The 14,510-nt window shown below is 33.9% G+C and overlaps 2 protein-coding genes across 2 annotated transcripts; one reads left to right on the top strand and one right to left on the bottom strand.

Moving 5' to 3' along the window:
* Positions 1–2,508: 2,508 nt before the first annotated feature.
* Positions 2,509–7,043, top strand: LOC7470578 (protein SAWADEE HOMEODOMAIN HOMOLOG 1). The gene is made up of 9 exons (XM_002299700.4): positions 2,509–2,667; positions 2,897–2,982; positions 3,116–3,161; positions 3,251–3,389; positions 4,642–4,702; positions 5,710–5,761; positions 5,852–5,995; positions 6,565–6,684; positions 6,829–7,043. The coding sequence occupies exons 1-9, from the start codon at positions 2,641–2,643 to the stop codon at positions 6,871–6,873; spliced, it is 720 nt and encodes a 239-aa protein (XP_002299736.1). The 5' UTR covers positions 2,509–2,640; the 3' UTR covers positions 6,874–7,043.
* A 334-nt stretch (positions 7,044–7,377) lies between these two features.
* On the bottom strand, positions 7,378–14,304 carry LOC7475098 (casein kinase 1-like protein HD16). The gene is made up of 16 exons (XM_002298203.4): positions 13,676–14,304; positions 11,117–11,248; positions 10,945–11,018; positions 10,746–10,815; positions 10,577–10,638; positions 10,417–10,488; positions 10,103–10,197; positions 9,923–9,989; positions 9,669–9,798; positions 9,331–9,549; positions 9,044–9,183; positions 8,642–8,816; positions 8,394–8,484; positions 8,151–8,308; positions 7,859–8,047; positions 7,378–7,775 (listed from the first exon to the last, which is right to left on the bottom strand). The coding sequence occupies exons 1-16, from the start codon at positions 14,081–14,083 to the stop codon at positions 7,716–7,718; spliced, it is 2,142 nt and encodes a 713-aa protein (XP_002298239.1). The 5' UTR covers positions 14,084–14,304; the 3' UTR covers positions 7,378–7,715.
* Positions 14,305–14,510: the final 206 nt, after the last annotated feature.

Raw genomic sequence — 14,510 nt, 5'->3', positions numbered from 1 at the left:
TTTTAAAGAACAAAACTAAATTCTCAATCAGCTCAATATTAAAAAAATAAAATCAACAAATATAATTTTGAAAAATAAAATAGAAAAATAATGTGGAAAAACACCGTAGCAATCCACATTATTTTAAAGTAAAAAGCAAATTTTTTAACTAGCTCAATATTAAAAAAGTAAAATCGAAAAAGATAATTTTGAAAAAAAATAAACAAAAAAAGAGGAAAGTTAGAAAAAAAGGAAAGTAATTTTGAAAAAATAAAATAAAAAGAAAAAAGAAAAAAGGGGAAAGTTGGAAAAAAAATAAAAAGTGAAAAAACAGATGAAAAAAAAAAATAGGAATGCACTGTTGTAATCCACATTGTATTTGGTGTAGATAACAATGAATTTATTATATCATTTAGCTTATTATTTAATTTTGATGAGGTGTTAATTTGTCACTAAGTTAAATTTCCACAACATTTAAGGCATTAAGTTTTAGTGTAACCTTCTATTTTATCAGGAAATTGCTATTTAATTATTGCTCAAAGTCTTGCAAACAGAAGATGAATTAAAAGTAACAATCTTGAATATATTACCAACAATTAAAACAAAAAAAAAATCTTAAATAAATAAGAGAGAGAGAGAGGAATGAAGAACTGTGATAAGAAACCTAAAAATCCACAAAATCAAAACTTTCAGACAAAAATTTCAGATTTAGTAACCTACCCATTAAACTCCACACAAACCACCATCTCATAGAGCAATCTTTTAGGGTTATCGTGAACACTGAACCTCATAACAGTTAATAAAGCTGAGAGTGAAATACTTTGAACAGCCACATTTCTGCATCATAGACAATTCCACACAAAAATTTAGTCACTCCATTTATTCAGAAGTCCAGACAGATCAGATCAAGAAGGTAAGATTTGAAACTATTACATGATCAGATCACGTAAATTCCACAAGATGAGGGAGGCTGTGGTTCATGGAATGGGGCTTGAGCCAATCCCACCAAACTGAACCCTGCTCATCAATGGTTCCCTTACCACCTAGACCAGCAAATAAATATCAGGTGAGCGAGCAGCAATGGATACCAAGCAAACATTATACTAAATATTAAAACGCGTGGAATATTCGCTGTAGGTGGCAGCATTGCTCATGCATGTACAAATTATTATGGATGGCCTATTTATTTTTTCATAATTTATTTTGGTCCTCAAAGTTTTATTTTAGGCGATTTGATTCTAATTTAAGATCAATTGCTTCTGATTTTTTAGTCAATGGTGAAATTGGAATAATAGAGATCGTAATGAAAAAGACATCAAATATGGGTAGCGTGTTAGAAGTTTCGGGAAGATATACTTTGGTCTTTTAATTTTTAAAATAACGCGAATTATATGATTTTGGTGCCTCAATTGTTTTCAAATGCAATTTTGATATAAAAATTTATTTTTGTTATTTTTTAGTCCCTAATTAAGAGAAAAAAATATTGTTGACATCAATTTATGCCACAAAAAGATCGATGTTTGTGTCAAATAGTTTTATTTAATAAGGAGAGTTCATATTAAGTGTTTTTTTTTTTTTTACCTTTAAAGTTTATAAAATAATAGATCTAAACTCAATTTGATTTTTGGTTTCGTGTTGATTTTGGTTTTTGGAATGATTTTTTGATCATTGATAGGTTTATATGGTTTATAATGGTTTCAAAGGTGTTTTATGTAAACAATGTGTTGAAAAACTGGTTTTTGTTGTCAAAGAAACTTAAGTCCTGATTTTTCAGCAACCATTGTGGCCAGAATCTGGGTTTAATTAGACGATGTGTAGTCTGATTTTTTTTTTTAAAAAATTAGATGGATGACATGTCGTCCACTCCAATTCCAACAAAAAAAATAAGGGTCCAGTTGCAAGGGTCTACCAAGGCAAGCTCACGCGTGGGTTCTAATAATATAGGCCAAGCCCATCAATATCATACCTTTGCCTTTTTTTTTTTTTTCTAAAATATATTTTTTCTAATTATTTTTAAAAATTAAAGTTTTTATATTGTTTTTTCTCTAAATTATTATTTATATTTATATTTTTTTTGTTATGCATTTAAATTTGAAAAGTTCTTATGGTTTTTTTTTTTTTATCTTTTATATAGATGAACTTTACTTTTTTAAATAAAAAATATTTTCAGATAATATTTCTAATATGTGCAACCTTGTATAATTTTTTTTATTTTATTCAATCAATTTAATTTGTGTTTCTATTTCTATTATCGTTTGCTTATATAAAAATATTATTTAATAAAAAAATTTATTAAACACAATCGAATAAATATATTTTTTTACGAGATTAAATATCTTGATTTACATGTATTTTTTAATTTTAATTTTAATTTATTATTTATAGTTTTTTTTATTTGTTAACACATATAATTATCAATTTATTTAATTATGAATAATTTTTTTTTAATTTTAACTTAAAAATATTTTGAATATGATTTTTTGAAAAAATAATCTTACTGGTTGCGAAGAATTGAAAAGCAGAAAAACAGTTAAAAAAAGTGGAAAAAGGTAAAGCACTCATTGAAGGACTAAAACCTCAAAATCCCGTAGAAAGTAGAAACAAAAGAAAACCAGGCAAGGCAAAACCCTTACTCTCTCTGGTTCCCATTTCATCACAGCCATGGATTTTGAATTCACACTTTCTGAGGTAATATATATCTTCCTTTTTCGCTCTTTTCTATCATTGCCCTAAGTTGTGAACATTAGGCTCCAAATTCCTGCTTAAACCCTCTCTCTCTCTCACTCTCTGTGATTTTCAATAATGGTTTGCTCTCTGATATATTTTTGTGCTTATATTTTTCTCTTGGCTGTAAAGGATGTCTCAATTACTAACTGACTAGCCTACTGTATAATAATTATTTTACATTTTACAAAAGATGCTGGAAATGGAGAATATGTTCAAGGAATTAGAGGAGGGACCACTAGCTCCGCAGTTTTGTGAGAAGCTTGCAAGCAGCTTTAGGTAAAATCTATTTTAGGGTATTCTTGCTGTACCATTTATTCAATTTATAGGAAGGAATTCATGCGTTGTTGTATTTATGTGCTTGCCTTCCTAGAATAAATGTTTATGTGAAAGATTACTGTGTCATTTTCAGTTTAGCGCCAAGTCGTGATGGAAAGCAAGCCATTACACCTCGACAGGTTTTTCTTAATCTTCTTAATCTTCCAGGCATTTCTTTTTAATTTCTTGGTCTCCTCCTAAGTCCTACCTTACTCTCGCTGTGATCTAGGTTAAAAGCTGGTTCCAGGATAGACTAAAGAAGTCACAACCTCGAGTTGCTTCTTCAAATATGGCTCTCAAATTATTCGCTGATCTCTCTGATGCAAGTGCTTCTTTTGGTGCAACTGAGAGTTCACAAAAGCTCAAAGGTTCTGCATTTAACTCGCATTGGTGGAACTATAATTAAGATTGTAGTGATGGTCTTTCATTTCAAAACTTTTAGATGTCCTTAATGGCGGGTCTTTACACCATCATCCAATCGCATACTTATGTTTATTGTGCCTGTGACTATAGCTTTCTGGTTTGCGTATCTAAGAAGAAAACAGGCATAAGCAAGCATCAATAATTTTGCATCTTTTTAGTTCTTACCTTAGGCCATAAGCCATTGGGGCATGGTAGTGCACCTGTGCTGCATCATCATGGGGTGGGATTGGTTATTATTTAGTAGCAGGCTCTTATCCTCATCCTAATTGATATTAGGTTAGAATTCTTTTCAATGACAACAATCTAATCAAATTGCTTTTGTATCATTCTTATGTGATAATAGTTAGCTTTCTGGTTAGCTTTCTGGTTTGGGTATCTAAGAAGAAAACAGGCATAAGCATGCATCAATTTGCATCTTTTTAGTTCTTACCTTAGGCCATAAGCCATTGAGGCATAGTAGTGCAACTGTGCCGCATCATCATGGGGTGGGATTGGTTATTATTTAGTAGCAGGCTCTTATCCTCATCCTAATTGATATTAGATTAGAATTCTTTTCAATGACAACAATCTAATCAAATTGCTTTTGTATCATTCTTGTGTGAGAGTAGTTGAACATGTACTTGCATGGTGCCTAACCTCGTTAAGAGTGATTCACTGACAATATTATTTGTGTATACTCATATTTAGCAGGCAAAGACTTGCTCTTTTTAGAGGTAACCTATCTTGTGATGTAATTTCTGATTGACCTCCTGATCATTCAGGTGTGTGGGTGGCTTTCCATTCTGCTATCTATCTTTTGGTCAGCAGGATTCAGTAGTTGATATCTTCTGTCTGTTTTGAGGTTTTTATATGCTTTGCTTTCAGCAATAACTTCTTTCCTGTCTGAGTTTTCCTTCTGTGTCAATTGTTTTCTCAATTTGACTGGAAGCATACTGCTTTTGCTTTTAACTCTGACCATTATGGATGGTTATTCACGGGTAAAAATTGTTGCAACATGATTCAACCTCATAACATTTTATACGATATTCCATCATATTCAGGTCCTGTTATCCTATGAATCTTCAGTTAGCATATTGCCACTATGCTTTGTCTGTGTTGATAGAATTGTTTCATGTATTTGTAAAATTTGGAAACCTTTCCTCTCTTTCTAAATAAAGTTATGGCATCTAGTAATCTTCACTGTCAATTGTTATACAGGCAATGCCTCTGATCTTTCAGAGTTGATTTTTGAAGCTTTGTCCTCAAAAGATAATGCTTGGTGAGGATGCACAAGTGTATATTTAAATGCTGTATATGTACAAATAATGAAAATATACAGTAATTCATAAACACGTCATTTGGAAGAAGCCTTTGGTGTCTCAATTAAAAAAAAAAAAGATAGAAAGAAAAAGGAATCCTTATGTGCATTTCTCAAATTTTAACACATTGAAAGATGAGATTTATGAAGAACAACATAATTATATCATTTTTTGGTCTCTTCAATTTGCTTGAGAGCTCAATCTTTGTTTTCTAATGAGATATCAGATGCATGTGTACTTGTATTCATTCTTTATCATTTTCTTTTCAGAAAAAGGGTAGGATTTTTCAAATGGAATAAAATTTAGAATGTGGGTTAGAAATTGAGCAGGCTAGTCAAAATTTGAACGAAGCCAAAGATGCCAGTTTGGATATTGCTTGAATTGGGAGAAAAAGAAAAGGTGAATTTAAAGATTCCAAAAGAACTATACGTTGGGTTAAAATATGCATTTTTTTTATGTTACCAGCATGCTCCACCATCATAAAACAAGCAATAAAATTGTTTTCAGTGATTTTTGTTTTCCCAGTTGCCATTCTTCAATTTTTGAAGATCTCTTGTAGCAGCATGGAGAACATATCTGCATGAAATATTTCATTAGTGTTCTGAATTCAAAAACTGGACAAACAAAATTCATCATTTTGGGAATATGGAGAGGATATATGAACTGCATTGAAAGTCAGATTCCATCATACAACACAAATGCACCATTTTTCTTCTTTCTTCATAAACTTCTGCAGATTTATCTCACATATTGATATTCTGGTTTTTCATGTCTCTAAACATCAAATACACTTGAAATCTACTTTTTTCTTCTTGCAATCCAGGTTTTTTAATGATATATATATGCATACTATTCTTTTTAAGTGCTCGTTTGGTTGTGAATGTAAATTTGTCAATGTAAAAATTTTAAGCTTGTTATAATTCTATATTAATGTAGCACGTGTAACAAATATGTATTTGGCTTCCAGGTATGATGTTGCTTCTTTCCTCAACTATAGAGTTGTTTGCTCTGGTGAACTTGTAAGAGTATTTTACACTTATTATATTTTCATTGTTGGTTATGTGAACACTCAACCTGATGAAGGTTTTGAGTCTTGCTTTGCAATACAGGAAGTGCGAGTAAGATTTGCTGGGTTTCGTAATACAGATGATGAGTGGGTGAATGTGAGAAGGGCAGTGCGGGAACGATCTATTCCTTTAGAATCTTCAGAATGTCAGAGGGTCAAAGTTGGTGATCTTGTGCTGTGCTTTCAGGTACCTTTTATTAACCTTTTTTAAGAAAAGCAAAAACAAATTCTCTGAAAAGCTATGGAATAGAACTTGTTGGCTGAACAAGTACACAATGTCTTCCCTTTGTTGACTTAAATGTTTAATATTATCTTACAATTGACATTTTATTGGCGCAGTTGGAGTCCAATCCTCCATTTTCATGCATGCACTATCAATTTATACATGCATGAATCCATATAGCTCAAAATCCTCATTTCCTCCAGTGAATGATGGATCCAAGCTCTTCTGCAATTCGCAGGCCTCCAAGAAGGTCAACAGAGACACATTCATTCATGCATACAAGTACTTAAATTAGGAAATGTTGGGTCAGACTCACCTTTGATCTATTTTGCCAATGATTTCAGCTATGATCACCCACCATCATACCGCCTGTTAAGATTGTATTTGATTTGCATTTAGGCTAATGTAGTTTTATGAGCAATTACCTGAATCAATGGGAGGCACACCCATCATTGAAACAGAACTAGTTTTAATTTTTTAAAGTTTCTATTAGTCATACCCGTCTTAGCTTTTGGCTCATGCATGATTTTCAGGAAAGAGAAGAACGAGCAGTATACTGTGATGCCCATATTGTAGAGATCAACAGGAAATTACATGATATAAATGGTTGTAGATGCACCTTTGTAGTTCGTTATGATCATGACGACTTCGAGGTAATAATGTGTGTATGCTTACCTGCTTGTGTCACTGATGTTCTAGAATTCCATGTCTTTACCCATCCTCATCTTTCTTCTTTACTGGCCGTGGAGAAGCTATAAAACTGATGTGTCTGACTTTGGTGTCATGTGATACACCAGGAAGAAGTTCGGTTGGATAGGTTATGTGGCAGACCAACGCCATAGATTCTCAGGCAGTGGACAGAGGATGAGAAGTGGAAATTGCATTTCTTTGTTTGTAAAAAGAAGGGTGCCTGTAATGTTCTTTGTAATTTATCGTTTTCATCACATAACAGTAAATACTGGCCTTCATAAACTAATTTCTCCCAACTTGAAATAAAACCATAATTAAACAATTATAATTTTTCATCTTATATTGATTTTTATCTTGAATTTGCACTTATCACACCGTCAGCAGGGTTATTAGTACCAGGTAGCTCGTCATCTCTCAAACCCAAATGAACGATATTAAGCATCTCTTCCATTTCAAGTGAATGCTCATTAAATTTGAAACTTTGCCTCATCTGACAATGCAGCTTCCTATCACTTGAGCCATCTACGAGTTTAACAATCAACTTGCACAAAGCGCATTGTGGAAGCTCGTACTTTCTCTGAAGTAACACTGTAATTGTATAGAATTCACGTCTAATGCATTGATTAAACATGGTTAGGAAACAAAAACCATCAACATGACAGATCAAAATGAAAGAATCCATACCCAAATAGAAACGTAAATTTTACAAATTGCCCTAATCAGGGTGCCAATTATCAAAAACTGTACAAAGTTAAATAGAGGCACCGCCATCCTCCTAGCTTTTGCTCGATGGCATACAATCAGCACAAGAGAAAGCCCACTTAGTTTCACAGGTTGACAGACACGACTTAAGGAAGAACTAAAGCTTCTATATTTTTTATTAAAATTGATAACCTATATACTAATCAAAATTTCTCCAAGCCTAAATGAACGCTACTTGACAAAAACCATCATAGCTTAAATGGGATCGCGGGGGAGGCAGGCGAGACGCAGCTCATGATGTTGTCCGTCCATAACACATGGATGCAATATATAGATTTTTGGCCCATTTCTCCTGCAAGGTCCATCTCAAATTTTAGATCCTGAGACATGAAAACTAGTATTCAAGAAAAATTGATGCTATGTAGAGAGACAAACCTTAACATGTGTGCTAGGAAAAGCTGAGGTTCGAAGGGTCTCCTGTGTTTCATCTGTAAGTTTCCTTTTCGGCACACTCAGAACAAAAGCCGCCTGGTCCCATGTTGCTGCAGTTGCCGTGATACGATATCCAGAATCCCATCGTCGATGGATGCCTTCACTAGGATAAAGGAAATCAAGTTCAACCACCTGAAATTAATACATAGAATTAGATCGCCATCCAATGCTAAAATATATTAAAACACTATATGGAATACAATATATTTTAATAAAAATTAAAATCAAAGATGACCTGCTTTGCAAATCCTGCACCACGGGACATAACAACCCCCCATCTACTTCCTGAGGTAGCCATTGCAGTCACATAAAAGCCCTCCCTCCATTTTTTATTAATCCATTTATAAGGAAATGAATCGCTAATTTTATACGACTGCTGCATATAACTAGTACCTGAACTCAAAAGGAATACAGCAAGTCAGACAAAATTGAAGTAGAGACAATTACAAAACCAAAAATTCAAACAGTTTAGACTGACCCTTAGACATTACTATTAATGAGCTTCCATTATTGGCTCCAGCTATGGCACTGATATAATAATTCTTTTCCCAGTGCTCCATTATCCATTCCTTCACACAACCAAAAAGAAAACAATAATAATGCAATTGTTACTATACATGTTTAGAAGTTATGTCAATGAGCTACTTACTCTCCAAAGAACAAGAACGAATTCAGAATAACAGTGATAGAAATGCTTCAGGTAGATAAAAAGATATAATCATGTACCTTGCGAAGAAAATATGGTGAGAGCTCATAGACTTGTGCAGAGTAATTCGTACCGGCATCCATAATAATGGCCCATAGATTTTGATATGAAGCTACACTGCTAACAAATAAGCCAACCTCGTTTCCTTTTTCGATGTGCTGACCAAGCCTTGCATCAGCCACATTATAGTGATACCTAAGAAAGCATGCCAAAGTTCTCAACCTCACCTAATTTGAGTTAACCGACCACTCTAATGTCCTAACAACACGATATAGAGATCATGCTGAATAAGCATGAGAACATGGAACTTTAAAATATTTGGAATGAATAAAAGATTCACAGTGCAAAACAGACTCAAAACAGTGGCCGATTAAATCAATAAAAAAAGGCCAATGACTAATGACCTGAGGCATATTTTGTACCTTTGTTTCATTGGTCTGCATGCATTGTACACACTAATCCATTGTGTTGCTGGCATGCCCATGCGAACCTTCTTCTTTGGTTGTTCATCATCTTCCTCCATAGTCAATCGACCTCTCTTGTGACCAACCTGATAAATAAGCTTCACAACACCAAAAGTATAGATTAAATAAATCTGAAATTCAAAAATTGAAGCACTGTTTCATTAAAAATAAAGTTAATAGCTCAATAAGTCCAACTTAAGAGAAAACAACTAATAACTCCAACAAAAAAGGAACAACCCGTGAACCTTCTGGGCACCTTCTGTGTTAAGTGGTCTCGTATCTGGATTTGTACCTACAACTCCATCAAAGAGGGAAATGCATTTTGCATAATTAGGTTCTTCATCAAACTTTAAGTTCACCACATATTCAACGAACTGTTTGAAAGGCTGTGGACAGAAGCAACAAAGCGCCTCTGAGGTTATTGCCATCTTCTTCTTGCAAACAACAAACCCCTTGTTTTCTCCCTAAGAACACAATAATGTTGAAAGTATAAGCAAAAAAAGTGAACTTTCAGTTATTTGTTTATGCACAAGTGAAGCAGAAGTGACAAACATGTTCCCCAAACTAAAAAAAAAGGACCTACCTGGTACCCTTGCCAAGGTAAACGACCACGGAGAAGAAAAATAAGTGTGTAAGCAAGAGATTCCAAATCATCCCTCCTGCTACCAGTTCTCCCTAAATGAGCATGCACACTAGCATAACGCACTGTTCCCCTGCCCGAACAAAATTATCACAAAGCCAACAATCAAAATTTTTTAATTAAAACAAATCTAAAGACAGTAAAAATTATTTCAATTAATTTCTTAATATAAAAAATGATACAATCAAAAGTTAAACCTGAAAACATCTGGCTTTTGGTCATACTCAACATGCAAACCAGTTGAACTATCTTGCCATCTAGTAGCTGAATGGCCAGAACAATTCAGAAAATTGTGGTTCAATGGAGACAGTCAGAATACCCAAAAATCAACAGTTTAAAGTTAATTTAAGAGATGAGAATGACATTTTTCTAATTACCCAATCCAAGATCAACAAGAAATAATTTTTTCTCATCAGGAGTTCCCGGAGTGCCAAGCAGAAAATTCTCAGGCTTTACATCTCCATGGACATAACTGCAAAAGTTTGTGTAATGTAGTCTGAGAATCACATATTTTTCATTTAAATATGACATTAAAAATTCACAAGATTAATCACACAACATAAATAGCCAACTAACAGTTCCACAAATAGAAGTGTATATCATCCAATCCACATGCCAGACCAAACCAATCCAATTCATCTTATCAAGACTAAAATTAGAGAGCAGTATAACATATGCAAAGAACTTTTACCCTCTAAGGTGCATCTTTTCCAATATGGATAGAGCTTCAATGGCAATACATGCAACCATTTCAGTGGACATTCTGCCAATAAGACCAGGACTTAATTTAGCAAACTTATGCACAAAAGATAAACTAATAGACAACAAAACAATTGAGCAATTGAACTCACAAGTTTGAGTTAATATTGTTATTCCAAACATCCCACAGGCTTGGACCCAACATATCCATAACCTACAAGTACAAGGGTTTGCTGTTAAAAACAATTCCAAAACAAGATGAAAATACAGCTAAAGGAATCCACCAATCTTGAGCCAGAAACAAAAGCAAAGATAGCATACCATGACATAATAATCACCTTGCTGACCCTTATAGTGTACTAGTGGTACACCATGACTGCCACCAAGAGTTCTGTGCAAGGGACAAAAAGTCATTGATTCAAAATTATTGCTCCAAAAAAGAAAAGGAAAGGGATTTGAATATGTATTATTAATATGCAACAGCCATAAGAAAGCATGATGGATATAATCTAATACTCACTCATAAACCTGCCACTCATGCGGTGGTCCATAATTACATCCTTTACTACTTCTATGCTCGAATTTTAGTGCCACCTAAAATCCAAAGTTCAGAGGTGATAGTATAAAACATTGAGATCAAAGATCAGATCACACTCAATCATCACACGTGTATAAAAACACAACAGCTATACCTCTACAGCTCCTGCACCAGCTTTATCATTTGTATTTACAGCAGACACACGTCGACCAACATACACTTGACCAAAGCCACCCTTTCCCAACTTTCTTTCTACTTTGTACATAGGGGAATCCTCAACCTGAACCTGCAGCACCATAGCCAAGAAATTACATTCATCCACAAGAGATTCAGAAAAAAAAAAAAAAAAGTAAAGGGGAGAGCGGATAAAAATACTGCCATAGTTCAGCAGCTGCTGCCTGCACAAAATGGTCATATCATTTCTTTCTCTACATGTCTAAACACATTACCTTTTTAAGCTCTACAAAAGTATTTTCAAGGAAGACTCCCAATTTAGATAATTGATCAATGCCATCATGAACAGACAACACTGTAAATTCTTCATATTGCCTCCTAAATTACTGCATTAGTTTTAGTGACCCGATCATGATTCCAGCAGCTTCAATTTTATTTTATTTTTATTTTGAAAAAGACTGCATATGGAGTAGACAAAGTAGCAATGAGGTGCTTCGAAGCAAACTAAAGAACTTTTGACTTTTAGCGAATAAACAAGGAGAAAAATAATGAGGTGATTTAGAAACAAGTCTTATATTTTCTATGAAAAACAATAGGCACAATGTAATAGCAATGTGTTAAAAAGAACTAAAATTTCATCTTTTTTAATGATAATCAAGCTGAGTGCATTAGCAATGACAAAAAAGAGTCAAGCAGGGGCCTAGAGACTTGCTATGGAGACTAGAAAAACACGAATTATTTTTTGGTCAACACAGACAATAATCTGTCAACGATAACAGCTGAAAATTATGCTTGCCATCAATGTCAGAAAAAGAAAACATTCTTCCTATTCTAAAGCCCTAGTAGACATGGTGAAATGCAGAATCAAACTAGGAATCAGTTCTACAAGAGGAAGAAACATGATGAACATTCACAAAGAATTGCATTCACTAAAGACAAACATGGGTTTTTTAAATAATCCCACAAAAACAGGGTCTTTACTCCTTTCTGACAGATGAAAAATACAAGAAGTTTCATAATCAGGACTGACAATTACTTGCAGCAGAGTTATGCACCAAAGTTGTTATATTAGCTCTCTAACTCATGCAAACTCTTGACTATAGAATAGCAATTTTGACTACATAATAACAGTTAATTAGTCACAGAAAGATCAAGGTATTCAGATTAGGAGGAACTTTTAATGACAGTACATGAATAACTGAATAAACTTTCACTAAAAACTCTGCCAATAATTTGTTTTCCTAATAACCCTTGATTTTCTTTGCTAGTTGATTGATTGATTTTCTTTAACAGTTAATTGGTATTTCATTGTTTAAATGTGATTATATTCTTGTCCATCTGTTGGCAACCATAACTTTTATTTAGATTAGACAGAAATATTTGGAAACTATAATTTTATGTGCATGTAGTATCTAGCCGAGAAATATAGAAACATCTGAATCTTACATCTAATTAAACAAGCTATCAATATGACAAGTGGTACATTCAATTGTTGCTTTCTATCTCACAAATGGGGCCAACAGATTACAACATATTTCCCTAATTTTCTTTCATTGATCTCGAAGAGAGATTACTGGGTGCTCCTGGCACAATGCTCGCTAAAAAATGGAATCCACGGAGTTATCATGATAGGTCCCATTTTTAAGTGAGGGACATGCACTACACCGGGAGTACTTAATAATTTTCTCCTTCTCAAACCTTTGAAAATTATACTAAATATTCCAGTTTTGAATCCTAAACTTTCTTATAATCTGCCATCCAACAGTGCAACGACCACCCCATCAATTCAACAGAGAATTCCATTTATGAAAAACAGTACTGTATATGGACATGGGTTTAAGAGTTTAGGCATTGTCCCCAGTAAAAGGGCTACAGGGTGCAGTGTGCCTACTTTTGCGAAGTAGTTTTCACTTTCTTCTGCACTCCACTGATCTATTTTCATAATCCTTTTTTTATTTATTTCATTAAAATAAATAAAACACAATTACCAAATATCAATTCCACGACATCGAAAAACAACAGTACTTGGGACAAGATAAAGCCCTTTTTCAAAATGAAAAAGAAAATTATTGTTAGGAAAAACATCTTTCCAACACTTTTATAGTTCTTCAAGAAATCTTTAACAAAACTAAAAAATTCTGCAACCCTCCTAAAAAAAATATCTCACAAACTACAAATATTCTGTCTTGGCACAGCTGATTTCAAGATTTGGCAAAAAAAAATATGAATTTTAGGATTGAACAAGTAGCATTTCAGATAAAAAAAAAAAAAAAGGTTTCTATAGCGGTCTCAGTCTCATACGCAATCGACAGAATCTTTTAAAATTTTATCTGCATTAACTATTACTCTCTGGTTGTTCAATCAGAAGTAGAGAATAAATGATAACCAAAGAAAATATACTAGATCACAACTTCAAGAATCAAAATTCTTAAGGAAAAAAATACCTTTTTAATTACAATGACAATAGCGATCGCCATCAAGCAACTTTCAAATTAGCAAATTTAGCTTAAAATTAAAATTCAGGGAAAAAAAAAAGAACCTGGTCGGGTATAGGGGCAGCGGTTCCCTCATCGTCACCACCACCAGCAAGCGGCTTATCATTACTTTTGCCACCACTATCTAACACGTCCATCGGCTTCTTTTCTCCCAACACTCCCTTCTTCTCTCTAGCAACCTCTAAATCCCTGTTCTCCTCCTCTTCTTTCACCGCCCCTGAAACAGCACCACCCACTCCTACCCTCTCATTGCGAGTTTTATGTTCCTTATCGTTAGTTTTAGGCGTTGCCAATCCCGCCTCCGCTGCTGCCCTCCTTCTCCTTGTCCTCTTCGCAATCGGTTCTACCACTTCGACTGGATTCTTCTTCTGCTCCTGCTGTTTCTTTTCTGGCTCCGGTGTTGCTGCTGCTCCTCCTCGGCCTCTGCGCACTCGACTACGCAGCACAGGCATTTTTCATTCTTTGATTCCAATTCTCGTCCACAATTTAAAATAAAAATAAAAATAAGAATCACAATCAAGAACCGAAACGACGTCGTGAGTGAGTTGCTAGAATTGATCGAAATATTGAGAATCGCGTAACCGAATAGAATCGAATCGATTGAAGGAAAGAGGAATTAGGGATTCCTTTTATCAATTAGGGATCCGTAGCTGTTGACAGTGAACAGAAAGAGAAAATTTTATTAGTTTAACTGGAATATTAAAAAGTGATTTAATTACGTGGCAGATTTTTATACGTTGATTTGGATAGAATTGATAGCTGGGTTTTTTTTTTTTTAGAAAAAACTATTGCTATATCTTTACTTTTTACCCAATCACCTAGAAAAAATTCTTTGGGTGGTCAAATAATTTTTATTTTTTTATTTTTATATATAATTAT

The sequence above is a fragment of the Populus trichocarpa genome, chromosome 1 (assembly GCF_000002775.5).
Source record: "Populus trichocarpa isolate Nisqually-1 chromosome 1, P.trichocarpa_v4.1, whole genome shotgun sequence".
In the NCBI taxonomy this organism is placed as follows: Eukaryota; Viridiplantae; Streptophyta; class Magnoliopsida; order Malpighiales; family Salicaceae; genus Populus; species Populus trichocarpa.
This window is presented reverse-complemented; position numbering and strand designations above follow the sequence as displayed.